General features: G+C 44.7%; 2 protein-coding genes and 1 pseudogene across 2 annotated transcripts; 2 read left to right on the forward strand and 1 right to left on the reverse strand.

Annotated features, from left to right (window-relative positions):
- The first annotated feature begins 1,347 nt into the window (after positions 1–1,347).
- On the forward strand, positions 1,348–2,118 carry LOC149010989 (uncharacterized). The gene has a single exon (XM_089162532.1). The coding sequence runs from the start codon at positions 1,348–1,350 to the stop codon at positions 2,116–2,118; it is 771 nt and encodes a 256-aa protein (XP_089018658.1).
- A 111-nt stretch (positions 2,119–2,229) lies between these two features.
- On the forward strand, positions 2,230–3,769 carry LOC149010990 (uncharacterized). Its single transcript, XM_089162534.1, has 2 exons — positions 2,230–3,069; positions 3,548–3,769. Exons 1-2 carry the CDS (start codon positions 2,230–2,232, stop codon positions 3,767–3,769), a joined length of 1,062 nt encoding a protein of 353 aa, XP_089018660.1.
- Positions 3,770–14,499: 10,730 nt separating this feature from the next.
- Positions 14,500–15,210, reverse strand: LOC149010991 (secreted RxLR effector protein 161 pseudogene; annotated as a pseudogene).
- Positions 15,211–15,535: the final 325 nt, after the last annotated feature.

Genomic DNA, 15,535 nt, shown 5'->3' on the forward strand with positions numbered 1-15,535 from the left:
CAGGCAAAGCCCGAGTGGGGCTCGACATCTTATCGGGACTTGACCGACCCCGTCGATTAGTACGTACATCACGCTACACAAATAAGGCAATCACTCTCTTTTGGGAAAGTCAACTCAAACGGCTACCTCGTCAGAACTAATAACCGAAAGGCGAGATCACCGGACAGATAATGGCTCCTGACGAGTCAACTTACCAAACACATAAAAGGTAACACCCACACTATAAATACACAGATCCACCCCTCTGGTAGGTAACCAATACACTCTGAGTATAATCTTGTGTAGCTTTTGCACGAGTCCTTACTCTGTTCATTATCTGACTTTGCCATCAGAGGCGGCTGCCCGGCACACAAGCCGGCCCGCATCTAACCTTTCTTGCAGGGCTCATCGTCCTGGATACGAGAGGAGGCTCAGTCGGATCCAGAAGCATAATTGATCCGCATCAGTTTGGCGCCGTCTGTGGGAACGACAAAGCTTGGAAGCCATGGTGCGACGAGCCAACGGACGTTCCCGACAAGAAATTACCGGGGATGATCGAGTAATTCCCGAAGAAATGATTAATCCATCAGTTCACGAGGAACAAGAGGGACTTCCGGACAACCTGGTTCAGGAAGATCCAAATGAAGAAGGAACATCGCGAGGTCCCCGGGACCAGGCCATTATGGCAGATATGGACGAGATACGCAAAGGTATGCTTGAAATGCAAGGGGTATTACGCGGTTTGGTGCATCAAATTGGGGTCGAACAAGGACCAAGGCGTAATACCCAGTCGGGAAGGCTAATGAGAGAGCCTTCAGGACGGTACGAGGAGCCCGACATCCAAGGCGCATCCCGAGAGTAAAAAATACTCGGGAACAAAGGGAAGCACAACCCGATCGTAGCAAGCGCCAAACCACGCCCAATGGGACAAGGATCAGTGCTTTAGAGCGCATTTCGTTGCCGCCTAAAACAGGATCCTTGCCCCCTAGGGATCGTCGGGAAGAGGTCGAGGAGATCGTGGATAAGGAGGAGGAAGGGGAAAGCCAACCCCAACCTTCAAGGTCGAGAATTTCGACATCTCGGGCACCGTCCCAAAGGAAGGAGAATACAACTCCTCGTTCAAGGGGGGAACGTGTCGAATCCGATGAGGATGGTGCAAGGCAGAACCGGCTGCGAAGGCGAGTAGCCGAGGTCGAACGAAAGTTGGAAGATCGGGATCATGACGAAGATCTTGATGTGGTAGATCGGGAGCCGTTCTCAGACGAGATCATGAACATGCCTCTCCCTAGAAATTTTATCATGCCAACCTTCACCCCTTTTGAAGGAAAAACAAATCCAAAGGAGCATATCAGTTACTTCAAATCAGTAATGACCGTACTAGGTCGGGAGGACGAATTGCTCTGCAGAACATTTCCAGCATCACTCAAGGGCCCGGCCATTAAATGGTTCAGTAGTCTACAGCCGGCGTCAATAAATAATTTCAGGGAGTTGGCCCAGAAATTCATAGCCCGATTCCGCAGTGCGATCGGGAGCAAAAAGACATCTGATAGTCTTTTTGGCATACGACAAGGGCGGAATGAGTCGATTCGGGATTATCTAAAGAGATTCGACGAAGTTGCCATCGAGATCGAGGAGCTTGATGATCAAGTTGCGTACAGTGCACTTTGGAGTGGCATCACCCACCAAAGGCTTCTGGAAGTCCTGTTAACGGACAAGCCAAGAACGTACGGGATGCTGTTACTCAGGTGTCAGAAGCAAGCCAGTGTTTATGAAGTGATAAATGCCCGAGTCAAAGCAGATCGGGACAGAAGATCAGATCGGGACGTGGACAAACCATCCCCGAGTGACAAGCATCAGAGATCAAAAAGTAACTGGAAGCGTGAACAAGTGAACTATACTCCTCTAAACTCGAAGCCGTCAGAAATTTTGATGAATATTCGGGATAAAAACTCGTTGAAATGGCCCGGGAAGATACGTGCACCTCCAGAGGAACGGGATATGACGAAATATTGCCGATTCCACCAGGATTACGGCCATCATACGGATGCCTGTCGGAATCTGAAGTTTGAAATAGAGAAATTGATTCAGCAAGGAAAGCTGGGTCAGTATGTAAAGCAGTCGAGGAAGAGCCGAGCGTAGTCACCCGCGCCAAAGAAGAGAGGCCGATCCCCAAGTCCAAAAGAGCTTGTCAAAAAAGCGGACAAGGGAAAGGAAAAGGCGGATCGGGAAGAAACACCTGTGTACGTGATTATGGGGGGACCAACTGTGGAATCAATCAGAAAGGCAAAGCAAAAGGCTCGGTTCGTAGGGGCTGTTCATTTGCCTAAGAAAAGGCAAAATCTGGCATGTCCCGAACCAATAACTTTTACGGACGCGGACTTAGATGGTGTCACGTCACCACATGATGACGCGATTATCATCAAAGTTAAAATAGCAAATCGGGAGGTTCACCGAGTTCTGGTGGACACAGGGTCCTCTGTTGATCTCATCTCGTATGATGCCTTCAAAAGATTGAAGTTGGCTGATGATTTGTTGACACCGTCATCAACGCCACTATATGGTTTCGCAGGATCATCCACAGTGGCAGAAGGAACGATCCATCTGGATCTCAAAGTTGGAAAGTCACCCCGAGATACCTTGGTTCGGGTGAACTTCATGGTGGTCAGGGAGCTGTCGGCATATAATGTTATTCTGGGACGACCAACATTGAATGCACTTGAAGCAGTCGTGTCTCCCAGACATATGAAGTTAAAGTTCCCGACCGAATCAGGAGTCGGGGAATGTTGCTCAGATCAATCGGCTTCCCGCCAATGTTATACAAACTACTTGAAGGAAAAGCGTAAGCCAGAAAGTTTGGGAACAGCCATAAACGTCGAGGTTTGGGACGATCGTGATGAGGAAAGCATGCAACGGGCAGAACCCGTGGAAAAGCTGGAAAGGATCCAGCTTAGTCAATTTCTTCTTGACCGAGGAACGTTTATTGGCTCAGAGCAACCGGAAGATTTCAAGGAAGAACTTACCCGGTTCTTGTGTGATAATGCGGATATCTTCGCATGGTCAGCAAATGATATGCCCGGGATAGACAGGCGGGTAGCAGAGCACAAACTCTGGATACAGAAGGATGCAACCCCGGTCATCCAAAGACGAAGAAATTTTGCGATTGAAAAGCATGAAGCAATCAGGGTCGAGGTTGAAAAAATTAGAGAGGTCGGGTTTCATAGAACCAATCGAATGCCCGACCTGGCTGGCCAATGTAGTTATGGTTAAGAAAGCGAACGGGAAATGGAGAATGTGTACCGACTACACTGACTTGAACAAAGCCTGCCCTAAGGATTGTTACCCTCTCCCGAGGATTGATCTTCTGATCGATGCCACTGCTGGCCACGAAGTCCTTAGTTTCATGGACGCGTACTCGGGATATAACCAGATCTTGATGAGTCGGGAGGATGAGAAACACACTTCCTTTATGACTGATCGGGAGAGTTATTATTACCGAGTAATGCCGTTCGGTTTAAAAAATGCAGGGGCAACTTATCAGAGAGCTGTCAATAGAATTTTTCAAAGGCAGATCGGGCGAAACATGGAGGTTTATGTAGACGACATGCTTGTAAAAAGCTTGGTTTGGGCAGGGCATTTGGCTGACTTGGAAGAGACATTTGATGTACTCAGAACGTACCGAATGCGCTTGAACCCTGAAAAATGCGCCTTCGGGGTTTCCTCGGGAAAGTTCCTTGGGTTCATGGTTTCTCAAAGAGGAATCGAGGCTAATCCAAAAAGATCCAGGCACTGATCGAGATGACACCACCCGTTACAATAAAAGAAATCCAGTGTTTAACCGGGAGGGTAGCTGCTTTAAACCGGTTCATATCCCGAGCTGGAGAAAAGTGCAACACGTTCTTCAAAGCCTTGAAGACTACGTCAAGCTCGGGAACAGTCACTTGGACACCGGAATGCCAACAGGCCTTTGATCATCTTGTAACTTATCTCGGGACAACACCTGTTTTGGCCCGACCCCTGGCTGGGGAAGTCCTTACGATCTATCTGGCAATTTCGCCAATGGCGGTCAGTGCAGTTTTGGTTCGGGGTGATACCGTTCAGAACCCGATCTACTATGTGAGCCATGTGCTTATAGATGCTGAGAAGCGGTACCCGGACATCGATAAACAGGCGTTGGCGCTCCTCGTGGCATCACGGAAACTAAGGCCCTACTTCCAATCACACCCGATAATAGTCCCGACTAATTTTCCATTAAAGAAAATACTACAAAGACCTGATGTGGCAGGGAGGATGGTCGGGTGGTCCGTGGAGCTTAGCGAGTACCAGATCGAATTTAGACCGAGGACGGCCATAAAAGCCCAGGTATTGGCCGACTTTGTTGTCGAAAGCACTCTACCACGGAGGAACGACCAAATACCAACGGCTGGAGTATCCGACTTGTGGATTCTGCATGTTGATGGTTCGAGCAATGTTTCAGGATCGGGAGCAGGCTTGACCCTCTGTAGTCCCGAGAACTTCACTATTAGCTATGCTATAAGGTTTAAATTCCCAGCCTCAAACAATGAAGCAGAGTATGAAGTCGCATAGCAGGCTTACGAGTGGCCCGAGCCCTCAGGGTTCGGGAGCTAGAAGTGAGAAGTGATTCTCAACTGGTTGTCAACCAAATCAAGGGGGAGTATGAAGCAAAGGATAAAAGAATGGCTAAGTATTTAGTCAAGGTTGGACAGTTTCAAACTTTCTTCGAACGGGTAACATACCGACAGATACCAAGAAAAGAAAATGAAAACGCGGATGAACTCTCCCGATTGTCAATGGCAAGCTACAAAAACTTGAACTCAGCGGTTTACATTGAAGAATTAAGTAGCCCGAGTATTCAGGAGGTAGAAACCTTTGAGATCAGTAAGGAACCAGACTGGACCACACCTCTGATTGCGTATATTCGGGATGACATTCTCCCGACTGATCCAAAGGAAGCGAAAAGAGTCCGGAATCAGGCAGCTCGGTTCACCATGGTTGGGGACCAGCTGTACAGGAGGTCGTTCACAAATCCTCTCTTGAGATGTGTCGGGCCATCCCGGGCAAATTACGCCTTGGCTGAGATCCACGAGGGGATATGTGGTGCACATATGGGCGGGAAGGCGTTGGCACAAAAGGTATTAAGGTCGGGAATATTCTGGCCTACAGTACAAAAGGACGCGATTGAGTATGTCCGCAAATGCGAGCGATGCCAGAAATACGCTAATGTCCCGAAGTTACCAGCAGTCCCCATGATATCTATCTCAAACCCGACGCCATTTGCGATGTGGGGAATGGACCTTGTCGGGAAACTACCAAAAGCTCCCAAAAATCGGGAGTATATGGTGGTCGCAATAGATTACTTCACAAAATGGGTCGAGGCCGAACCGTTATCTTCCATCACGGAGAAACAGATGGAAAAGTTTTTTGAAGAAAAGATAATATATAGATTCGGGATACCCCGGATCTTGGTGACGGACAATGGTAAGCAATTTGAAGGCGTAGGGTTCAAATCCTTCTGTGTAAGATATCATATAGAACATCGATTCGCTTCGGTTGCCTACCCCCAGAGCAATGGGCAAGTGGAGGTCACCAACAGGACACTTCTCGATGGGATCAAGAAAAGATTAGAGGACAATCGGGCAATGTGGGTCGAGGAACTCCCGAGCGTACTCTGGTCATACAGAACTACGGTGCGAACCCCGACTGGCGAAACCCCTTTTTGTTTAGCCTATGGGACTGAAGCCCTAGCTCCTGTGGAAGTATTGGCTGGATCGTTGCGTTATGATGCATTTGATGAGCAACAGAATGATCAGGGACTAAGGGAGAATTTAGATCTTTTGCAAGAAGCCCGACAAAAGAGCACAACGGAAGAATCTCATTTGTACCAAAGGAGAGCAAAGACAAAGACTACAATTCTCGGGTTAAGAACCGAAGATATCGATCGGGAGATCTGGTTTTGAGACGTACGGGGGCTTCAGACCCGAGAAATCAAGGAAAGCTAACTCCAACATGGGAAGGACCTTACCTGGTAGAAAAAGAAACAAGGCCGGGATCATACCGACTGAAGAATGTGGAGAGTGGAAAACCAATTGATTGTTCATGGCATTCCACCAATTTGAGAAAGTTCTACCAATAACCATTATAGGCATCGGGTCTGTTCCATTTGTGCCTACGTCTTTTACTAGACCATATCTTTCTAAGAAAAGATACAATAAATTCGGGTCCATCCCGTTTACAATTACTCCTTTTTAAAGGAATTTACATCTTTTCTTAAAGATACGAGTCATTCGGGTCACTCCCGTTTGATCAATTATTCCTTTTTAAAGGACTTACATCTTTTCTTAGAGATACCAGTCATTCGGGGTCACTCCCGTTTGATCAATTATTCCTTTTTAAGGACTTACATCTTTTCTTAAAGATACGAGTCATTCGGGTCACTCCCGTTTGATCAATTATTCCTTTTTAAGGACTTGCATCTTTTCTTAAAGATACCAGTCATTCGGGGTCACTCCCGTTTGATCAATTATTCCTTTTTAAGGACTTGCATCTTTTCTTAAAGATACCAGTCACTCGGGGTCACTCCCGTTTGATTAATTACTCTTTTTTCATAGGACTTGCATCTTTTCTTAAAGATACCATTCACTCGGGTCACTCCCGTTTGATTAATTACTCTTTTTTCATAGGACTTGCATCTTTTCTTAAAGATTCCATTCACTCGGGTCACTCCCGTTTGATTAGTTACTCCTTTTTAAAGGATTTGCATCTTTTCTTAAAGATTCCATTCCCTCGGGTCACTCCCGTTTGTTTAATTACTCCTTTTTTAAAAAAGGACTTACATCTTTTTTTTTGAAAGATACCAGTCATCCGGTTTCCTCCCGTATGACCCTTCATTCATCTTCGACCTTAAAGAAGAATGCAATGGAAAACAAAGGCAAAATATTTGATTCATTCATAAAAAGGTTACAAAATTTGGGATCGGGAGAGAAAGACATAATCAGAAGGTAGCAAGTCTTGAGAGTCATTAGTCAATTTGTACATCTGGAACCTCGGGAAGATCCTCTTTGGCAGCTGCCTCGGCCCCACCTTCAAGAGACTCCTGCATGCTTGCAGTGACGGCTGGGGAACCTTGACATTCTCCTTCCGCAAGAGTTTTCTCTGAATTATCATCTAGCACGTTGCTAGCCTCTCCCCGAGCATTTTCTCCCTCATCTTCATCAACTCCTTCCTCTCCTACTTCGTCCTCGGGAGAAGGTTGGGGAAGAGGTTCAATGTAATCCAGTGCATCGGGGAAAGGAAAGAATTCAAGTTCGGGGAGGCCTTCAGGTCGGGGGCGCTGGAGCTCATCATAAATCTGAGGGTCCAGGAGCTTCTCTAACTCTAACGGACGAGGAAGATCCGTTTGCTCGAGAACCTTCTTAAAAGCAATGCGCATGCCTCTTTTGAAGGCGGGAGTAGCGATGGCTAAAGAAAGATTCTTAAATTCTTGAGTCTGGAAGTAGTCCTCAAGCACACCCCGTCTTGAGATTTCAGCTCCCGAGGTCCCAAGCTCCTTTAGCTTATCCTTCAGTTGGGCATTTTCATTCTTCTCTGCCACCAAGAGGGCCTCAGATGCCCTCAGATCCTCAGTAATCTTCCCGACCTTATCTTCGAGGTCATTTACTTTCCCTTTATATTTATTTTTACTTTTGGAAAGAACATCCCTCTCCTTTTTCAACTTTGCCGCCTTCTCTTCGGCCTCTTTCAGTTTTTCTCTGCCTCTTCCTTCTCAGTGATGGCAGCCCGGGCCTGAACGTTTGACTCCCCATGGAGCTGTTCGGCCAGCGCCAGTTGATTGGCCTGATCCCGGGCTCTCCGAAGGGACTCGGAAAATATGTGTACTGCTCCAGCAACATACCTAAAAAAAAATAAGTATCCCCTGGTTAGATATGAACGGGAACATTGAGTCGGGAGTAAGAGAGGAGAAATACTTGAATCCTTCTTTGAAAAACTCCCTGTTTGGGAGGTTCTGCAGATACATCTGATCGGCGTCATTTGTGGCCTCGTTGAGCCACGTCTCGGCGTATCCCGAGTCACTGAAGACAGTGTTGAAATGGGGATCGCCAGTTGAAGAAGGCGCCACCTCCCGGGCTGATTCATCGATACGAACTCTCTTGGGAGGAGGAACAGTCCCGTCGGCCTTCCGTTTCTCAGTTCCCGAGGAAGGGATCTTCTTTCTGGGACTCTTCTCAACTGTACCGACACTCGCAAAAGCCTGGCCTTTCGGGGCAGCAACCCTTGTTGGCGCGGGGGCTGAGGATTTTGCGGAAGTCTTTGTTTTCAAAACTCCCGAGGATGAAGGCTTGGTGTTGGACACCGGTTTCCTTCTTTTGGCCTCATCCATCTTCCCGAGGGCCATCGCCATCAAATCATCATCAGAGATGTTATGACTCACTGCAAAGCAAAGAATATATAATCAGTCAAGCACAGAATGAACTCGGGAAAAGTGATAAAAATAAATGCTTACCCGGGGAAAATCCCCATCTCTGAAGTACAGGTTCATATTCCATGGAATAACCATGGACTGCAAACTCATCATCGTCCACTTGGTTAATGATCTCGACCCATCTTTCTTCGTCGGGATCCAGGTCGACTGGACTATTTAACATCTCAATGTCTTCCTTAGACACTTCTTGGAATTGAGTTATGAAGGGCTCGGGAATTGGAGGTTTAAAGAAAAGGAAGAATTCCCTCCACTTCTTAGTGGTGGACGGGAGGGAGTCTTTCAGGATAAAGCTACCCTGAAAAGATGAAGAAATCCTTTTTGAAAGGAAAAACCAGCCACGCTGGGAATGCGGATGCAGAGAGTAGAACTGATGAAACATGGAGAAAGTCGGGAACACTCCCACATTATGACAGAAGATGACGAATCCGATCATGATTCGCCAGCTATTCGGGCTCAAGTTAGATGGACTGAGCCCGTAGTGATCCAAAAAATCAACAAAAATGTAATGCAACGGGAGACGTAGCCCCCCGATGAAGGCATCATAGTACAAGGGATAGAATCCCTCGGGAGGACTGTTCACCCTTTGGCTATCAGTCGGGATAATAACCTGATATCCCTCAGGTATACCAAAACTAAACAAAAATCTATCCAGATCTTTGGGAAACAGGGAGCAGAGATAAAATTCAGGTCCCGAAGAGTTCTGGACAAAGTTAATATGCCAGGGACTTAGGGGCTCTGATTGAAGCAACTCCAAGGCTGCGGAATCAAGCTTCTTACAATCAGGCTTACGGGGAATGGCCCCCCGGAAACCGCTGGGACATTGAAAAGGTGGACGGGGCGGAGCTTTTGATCTAGATACCCGGGATGTAGACGGGACATCCGTCCGAAGGAAAGCTTGGGAAGATAAAGCGGGGGGATCCCGGGAAGTGGCGGTAGACTCAGGTCTCAAGGCGCTCTGGGCGGAAGGAGTAGCGGAATCAGAAGCAGGGGCAGGGTTCGAATTTGAACTATGAACGGGACCCTCCCGAGACTCCACACTAGGAATAGCTTCTACTTCGGCCTCTACTTCGGCCTCTATCTCATCTCCTACTTCATTGGGTACAGGGGGCGCAGTCGGGACCTGCATCTCCTGTTTTTCTTTATCCTTGCGGAGCATCTCCTGGATCTCAATGTAGAGCCAAGGATCGTCGTCCTGAGTGGAACAGCTGCGAGATTTGGATTTCTCCTCGTCAGAAGATTGTTCGTGGAGTTCTTTCAGACGATCCCCGGTCAAGTTATACTTTTTGGTCTGATCGCTATCACCCTCACTAGTATAACCTCCGGCCCGACGACGCCTTTCGCGGTAGATGGGAATGGGAACTTTATTCTAATACCTAAATCCTCTCAAGCTTACTTTCGGCCTCTTCGGGGCCTTATATTTCCTCGGGGCCATAAGAAAAAGAAACTTATTGCTGAAAGACAAGGAAGGCTTGAGAAACTTCAGAGGTCGGTCGGGAGCGTTCCTTAGTCGAGAGCAAAGAAAACAGTAGGAAGAAAATGGAAGAGAAGGTCCCTATTTATATTGCCGGAAGAGGCGTTACATTTCTCGATCAGACGGTTACGACCCTTGATGATCAACGGTTACAAAATGGAGATGGTTCGCCTCCCACGAGGCTCTCATTATGAGCCTACGCCTAGCCGTCTGACGTGTCGATCCCAGGTTGGGCGAGGTCCTGGAGGGCAGCCGTTACGAAAAACGGCTGGTTACTTCATTGTAGACATTTAATGCACCCATTAAAGGATACTCTTGGAATCTCCCGGGGAAACTAAATAGAGCTTAAGAAGAATCTTCCCATAAACCGGGATAAGCATCAAGAACTACATCTTCCCGGGTTGAGCAGAACGGTACTCGGGATCAGGCACAATTTGCTCCAACCTCCAAGCTATCCCGAACCTTGCAAGCAACGATCGGGATAGGGGGCTTATGATACGGGAAGATGAGCACCAAACGGGTATAACCCGAATACTGCATATTACCATATTGGTCGGGTAATATCCTGGTTTTAAGTATTGACCCGAACTGGTCAATTCACCAGTTCGGGTTCAGCAGGCAAAGCCCGAGTGGGGCTCGACATCTTATCGGGACTTGACCGACCCCGTCGATTAGTACGTACATCACGCTACACAAATAAGGCAATCACTCTCTTTTGGGAAAGTCAACTCAAACGGCTACCTCGTCAGAACTAATAACCGAAAGGCGAGATCACCGGACAAATAATGGCTCCTGACGAGTCAACTTACCAAACACATAAAAGGTAACACCCACACTATAAATACACAGATCCACCCCTCTGGTAGGTAACCAATACACTCTGAGTATAATCTTGTGTAGCTTTTGCACGAGTCCTTACTCTGTTCATTATCTGACTTTGCCATCAGAGGCGGCTTCCCGGCACACAAGCCGACCCGCATCTAACCTTTCTTGCAGGGCTCATCGTCCTGGATACAAGAGGAGGCTCAGTCGGATCCAGAAGCATAATTGATCCGCATCAGATCTACTGTCTCATCCAAGAAAGAACTGTAATAAATAAAATTCTGTGTAGATGGCAACCAGGGAGGGGGGGAGACCCCAAAGATCAGAGTGCACTAACTAATATGCGAATGGAACTCCAGATTTATTCAATTGGAAACGTAACTTATGTGATTTTCGCATCTAGGATGGTACCAAGAAAATTAATTGATGTTGATGATGGATGACAAGGCAGGCCACAACCACCAATGAGATACTCCATAAGTCTCTTTGTCAGATGTCTTTACCAGCCATGGCAAATTTCTTAAAAAAAAACAGATGTTCGCTGGGATGAACAAAGTGAGAGGTGGATGATGGATGGAAGTGATAGAGGCTAGCTTCAGTTATTCCTTGCAGTATATTTTCGATTTTGAGATCCTTCACGAAATTCCATGTATACATTGTTATCAATTTTAAACTTTAGACAGAGAGAGACAAACTTTTTTTTTTTTCCTTGAAGCGAAAGTAAAATTAGAGAAAACTTACATAGAAGAGTTCATGGCTCAATCTGGTGAGACAACTTTTCATCGTGACTCATGACATAACACTGATCTAAGGTACGCAACCAACCGAGGGAACCATCATGCACCAAACGAAAAGACCACCATCCATGTCCGCCGCGCCTCTCGCTAGACCCGCAACAAGTAACATGGTATTAGTAAGCTCATTCCAGCCGGGGAAGAGCTTGTGAAGAGGCTGAATTACAGGTACTAAAACCTGGATCTTTTTGAGTAATAGCTGACAATATGGTGAGACTAGTGAGTCATCTGACCAGTGAGACTTTCTGGTTTAGGGATTATCTTATTAAATGACACCTAGTTCCTCCTACATTGAGGGTCCATGTTATGGACTTGCTGTCCCAGTTGTGAAAGAGCATAGTTGAAGGCAAAATTGTAGAGGAGAAGAGAAATAGAATCAATCAAGACGTATTCCTCACGGGCCCTCGCGTGTTTACTCCAAAATAATCCCGTCTGTTGTGCATAGAAGTGCACCACCTAGCGCGCCATGTGGGATATGCTAAACAAAGGGCTGAGGGTTAAAGATTGGCTTTAAGTGAAGGAAACCCAGTTTTGAGACCCATTTACTAAATATCCACCAATTTCCTAGAAAACCAGTTCAAACACTCCTCACATGAGACTTCCTTCTTGTTTGGGACTCTGTCCACCATGGTTCCTGTTATTCCCAGGTTGACATTGAGAGGGGGGGGGAGGGTTGAATCAATGTCTTCAAAAATTCACTTTGATGTGAAGCTTCTTTAATCTCAAAACAAGATTGATTAAAACAATCTCTGCTATCAACTGCACAAAGACACTACCACTTCACAACACAATGTGGTTGGGTCTACCAGATAGTGTACCACTACTCTGCAATCAAGGCACTCCAATATGTGCAACAAAGAAAAATTAAACAAAGACACAATGCACCAGAGTTTATGTGGTCCAGCCAAACTGCCTACGTCCATGGAGTAATACCCTATCTAGGGTTTTGTATATTATTCAATACACTCCTAGATATGTTGACTGCTACAACAGTCCAAGAACACCAATCCCTGCTTTAGTCTAAAATGCAATTCAGACAAGGACACCAACCCCAACCCCCTAGACAAGCTTCAACTTGGTAGGTTACAATGTAAAACAATAATTCAAGTTCCCCAAATTACATTCATGATCTAAGTTTTTCATCAATAAACATAACCTAGAAAATAATAGACAAGAACTTGTGAATACGGGTTACCTCAGCTTGTGTAAGATGCATGGTAACAAGACTTTCTCCTTTTTTTTTTTTTTTTCAATTCTTCTTTCTCTTAATTTTCAATCTTTCTCAGTTTTCCTCTTTTTGAAAAAGCAAACTTGTTGCACCTCTATTCTCTATTTCAAACACAGCCTTGCTGCATTTTTCTTTCCGGACACAAGATAACAGCAGCCAACATTCTTGAATGCAGGTAACAACAACCATTTTCCCCTCTTTTCTTCTTTATTTAAAATAGGCAGCAATAGCATTTCTCTTAATTTTTATTCTTGAGGTATACAAACGCAGTTCTCTCATCCTCTGTTTTTCTTTCACTTCTTTCTTTTTCCGGTTCTATTTTTTTCAAAAATAGAACTCAACAATAAAATGCTAGTTTTCTTTGAAAAATAATATTTCAAAAACCTGCTACTTCATTTTCCTTTTCCTTTCACTTTCTTATTCTTAAATAATCAAGCAAAGAACAACATCTTTTCTTAATTTTTCTTCTTTTTCTCTCATTCTCTGCTTTTTCTTTCACCTCTTTCTCTGCCTCTTGTTCTCGCTTCTTCTTCTTCCTTTTCTTTTTACTTTCTTTCTTATTCAAAGAAAACAAAAGACTTTCCGCCGCAATGTGACTTCTTCTTGTTAAAAAAAAAACAGATTTTCAAGCAAAGAAGAACATCTTCCAACAAAGAAGAAGAACACATCTTCTTATTCAAAAACACAGATTTTCAAGCAAAGAACAACATCTTCCAAAGAGCTTCTTTTCTTCTCTTTCAAAATTTCAGAAATGGAAGATATATAGGAAGGATGATTCAAATCGTTGCAGCAACATCTTCTCTTCTTTTTCTCAAATCCGATTTCTCCTAAATCATTGCAAGAACATCTTCTCTTCTTTCTCTCAAATATGATTTCTCCCAAATCGTTGCAACAACATCTTCTCTTCTTTCTCTCAAATCTTTGACTTATGGCTATGTAGTAGACCACCTGTTCTTTTCCACACACAAAAGCCCTCATCTTTTCAATCTCAAAATGATTTCAAAAAGGAACTTACCTTTTTGTAAAACTATTGAAAAAGATACCTACCTTTTTGTGTGTTGCTATACCATATCAAAGCCCATTGTGTGTTGTTGTATCATATCAAAGAACCATTGGTTGAACCAGCTCTAATACTTGGCTGAACCAATTTGATTTGACCCAAACTAATGAACCACTCAAACATCTCAATATTCTCACTTAAGTTGCCAACAATCATAGCACCTTCATTTTCAGCCAATGGAACAACAATCTCCCCCTTTGGGATTGTTGGCAACTCAACCTTCTTTTCTCTTCTCTCCCCTTTTGACAACAAGTACAAAGGGTGATTTTTGCTCCCCCTACCATAGAGCTCCCCCCTACGTAGACTCTTCCATAGGAGTGCCCACCGCATCTTCCTATCCTATGGAGAGATGATGTTCTATGTATTTTCTCACTTGCTCCCCCTTGGAGCCACCACCCCAAGCTTTGCTCTGAATCTCTCAAAACTATGTTTGGACAATGGTTTTGTGAAGATAATAGCCACTTGATTTTTTGTGGGAACAAACTCCAAGCTCACTTCACCTTTTATCACTTTTTCTTTCAAAAAATGATATCTTTTATCAATATGCTTGGTCCTAGAATGTTGCACTGGATTCTTGGAGATATTGATAGTCATGTTATCACACTTGATAGCTATTGGTTTATCACATTGGATGGCAAAATCAGAAATTTATCTCTTCATCCAAATCACATGAGTACAGCTGGTTGTAGCTGCTATATATTCAGCTTCTGCTATAGACAAAGATATAGAATCTTGCTTCTTACTATGACAAGCAACCAAACTTCTCCGCAAGAAGAATACACCTCCACTAGTGCTCTTTCTGTCATCAATGCTTCCAGCCCAATCTGCATCTGAGAAGGCTGCAAGTGTGAAGTCTTTAGACTTAGGATACCATAACCCATATTCCATAGACCCTTTTAAGTACCTGAAAATCCGTTTCGCTGCTTGTTGATGAGTCTCCTTTGGGTTTGCTTGAAACCTTGACACTAGACACACTGCTTGTAAAATGTCTGGTCTTGATGCTGTTAAATATAAGAGACTCCCAAGCATAGATCTATAGTGAGTTTGATCAACTAAAGGGGACTCATCGCTTGAGCTTAACTTGCATCCAACTACCATAGGAGTTCCCACTGGTTTGCAATCTTCCATCATGAATTTCTTTAACATTTCCTTGACATACTTCATTTGAGATATGAATATGCCACTTGTCATTTGATTTACTTGTAAACCCAAGAAGTAGGATAACTCTCCCAGCATGGACATTTCAAATTTTGTCATCATCTTCCTTGCAAAACCTTGACAGACTTCATCATAGTGACCTCCAAAGATGATGTCGTCCACATACACAACAACTACCAATGTACTACAATCTTCAGCCATGACATAGAGGTTGCTGTCCAAGGTTCCTTTCCTTAAACCTAATTGTAGCAAGTAAGTGTCAAGTCTTGAATACCAAGCTCTTGGAGCTTATTTCAAACCATATAATGCTTTCTTGAATTTGCATACCATATTTGGATCATCACCTATTTCAAATCCATCAGGCTACTCAATGTAGACTTGTTCTTCTAAATCACCATTTAGAAAGGCTGATTTAACGTCCATTTAATAAACTTAAACTCCTTAAAGGCTGCCAAAGCTAGGAACATTCTAATGGATTCTAACCTTGCCACTGGAGAAAAAGTTTCATCAGAATCTATCCCTTCTA

The sequence above is a fragment of the Hakea prostrata genome, chromosome 7 (genome assembly GCF_041222555.1).
Source record: "Hakea prostrata isolate BN-2017 chromosome 7, UWA_Hpros_2, whole genome shotgun sequence".
NCBI lineage: Eukaryota > Viridiplantae > Streptophyta > Magnoliopsida > Proteales > Proteaceae > Hakea > Hakea prostrata.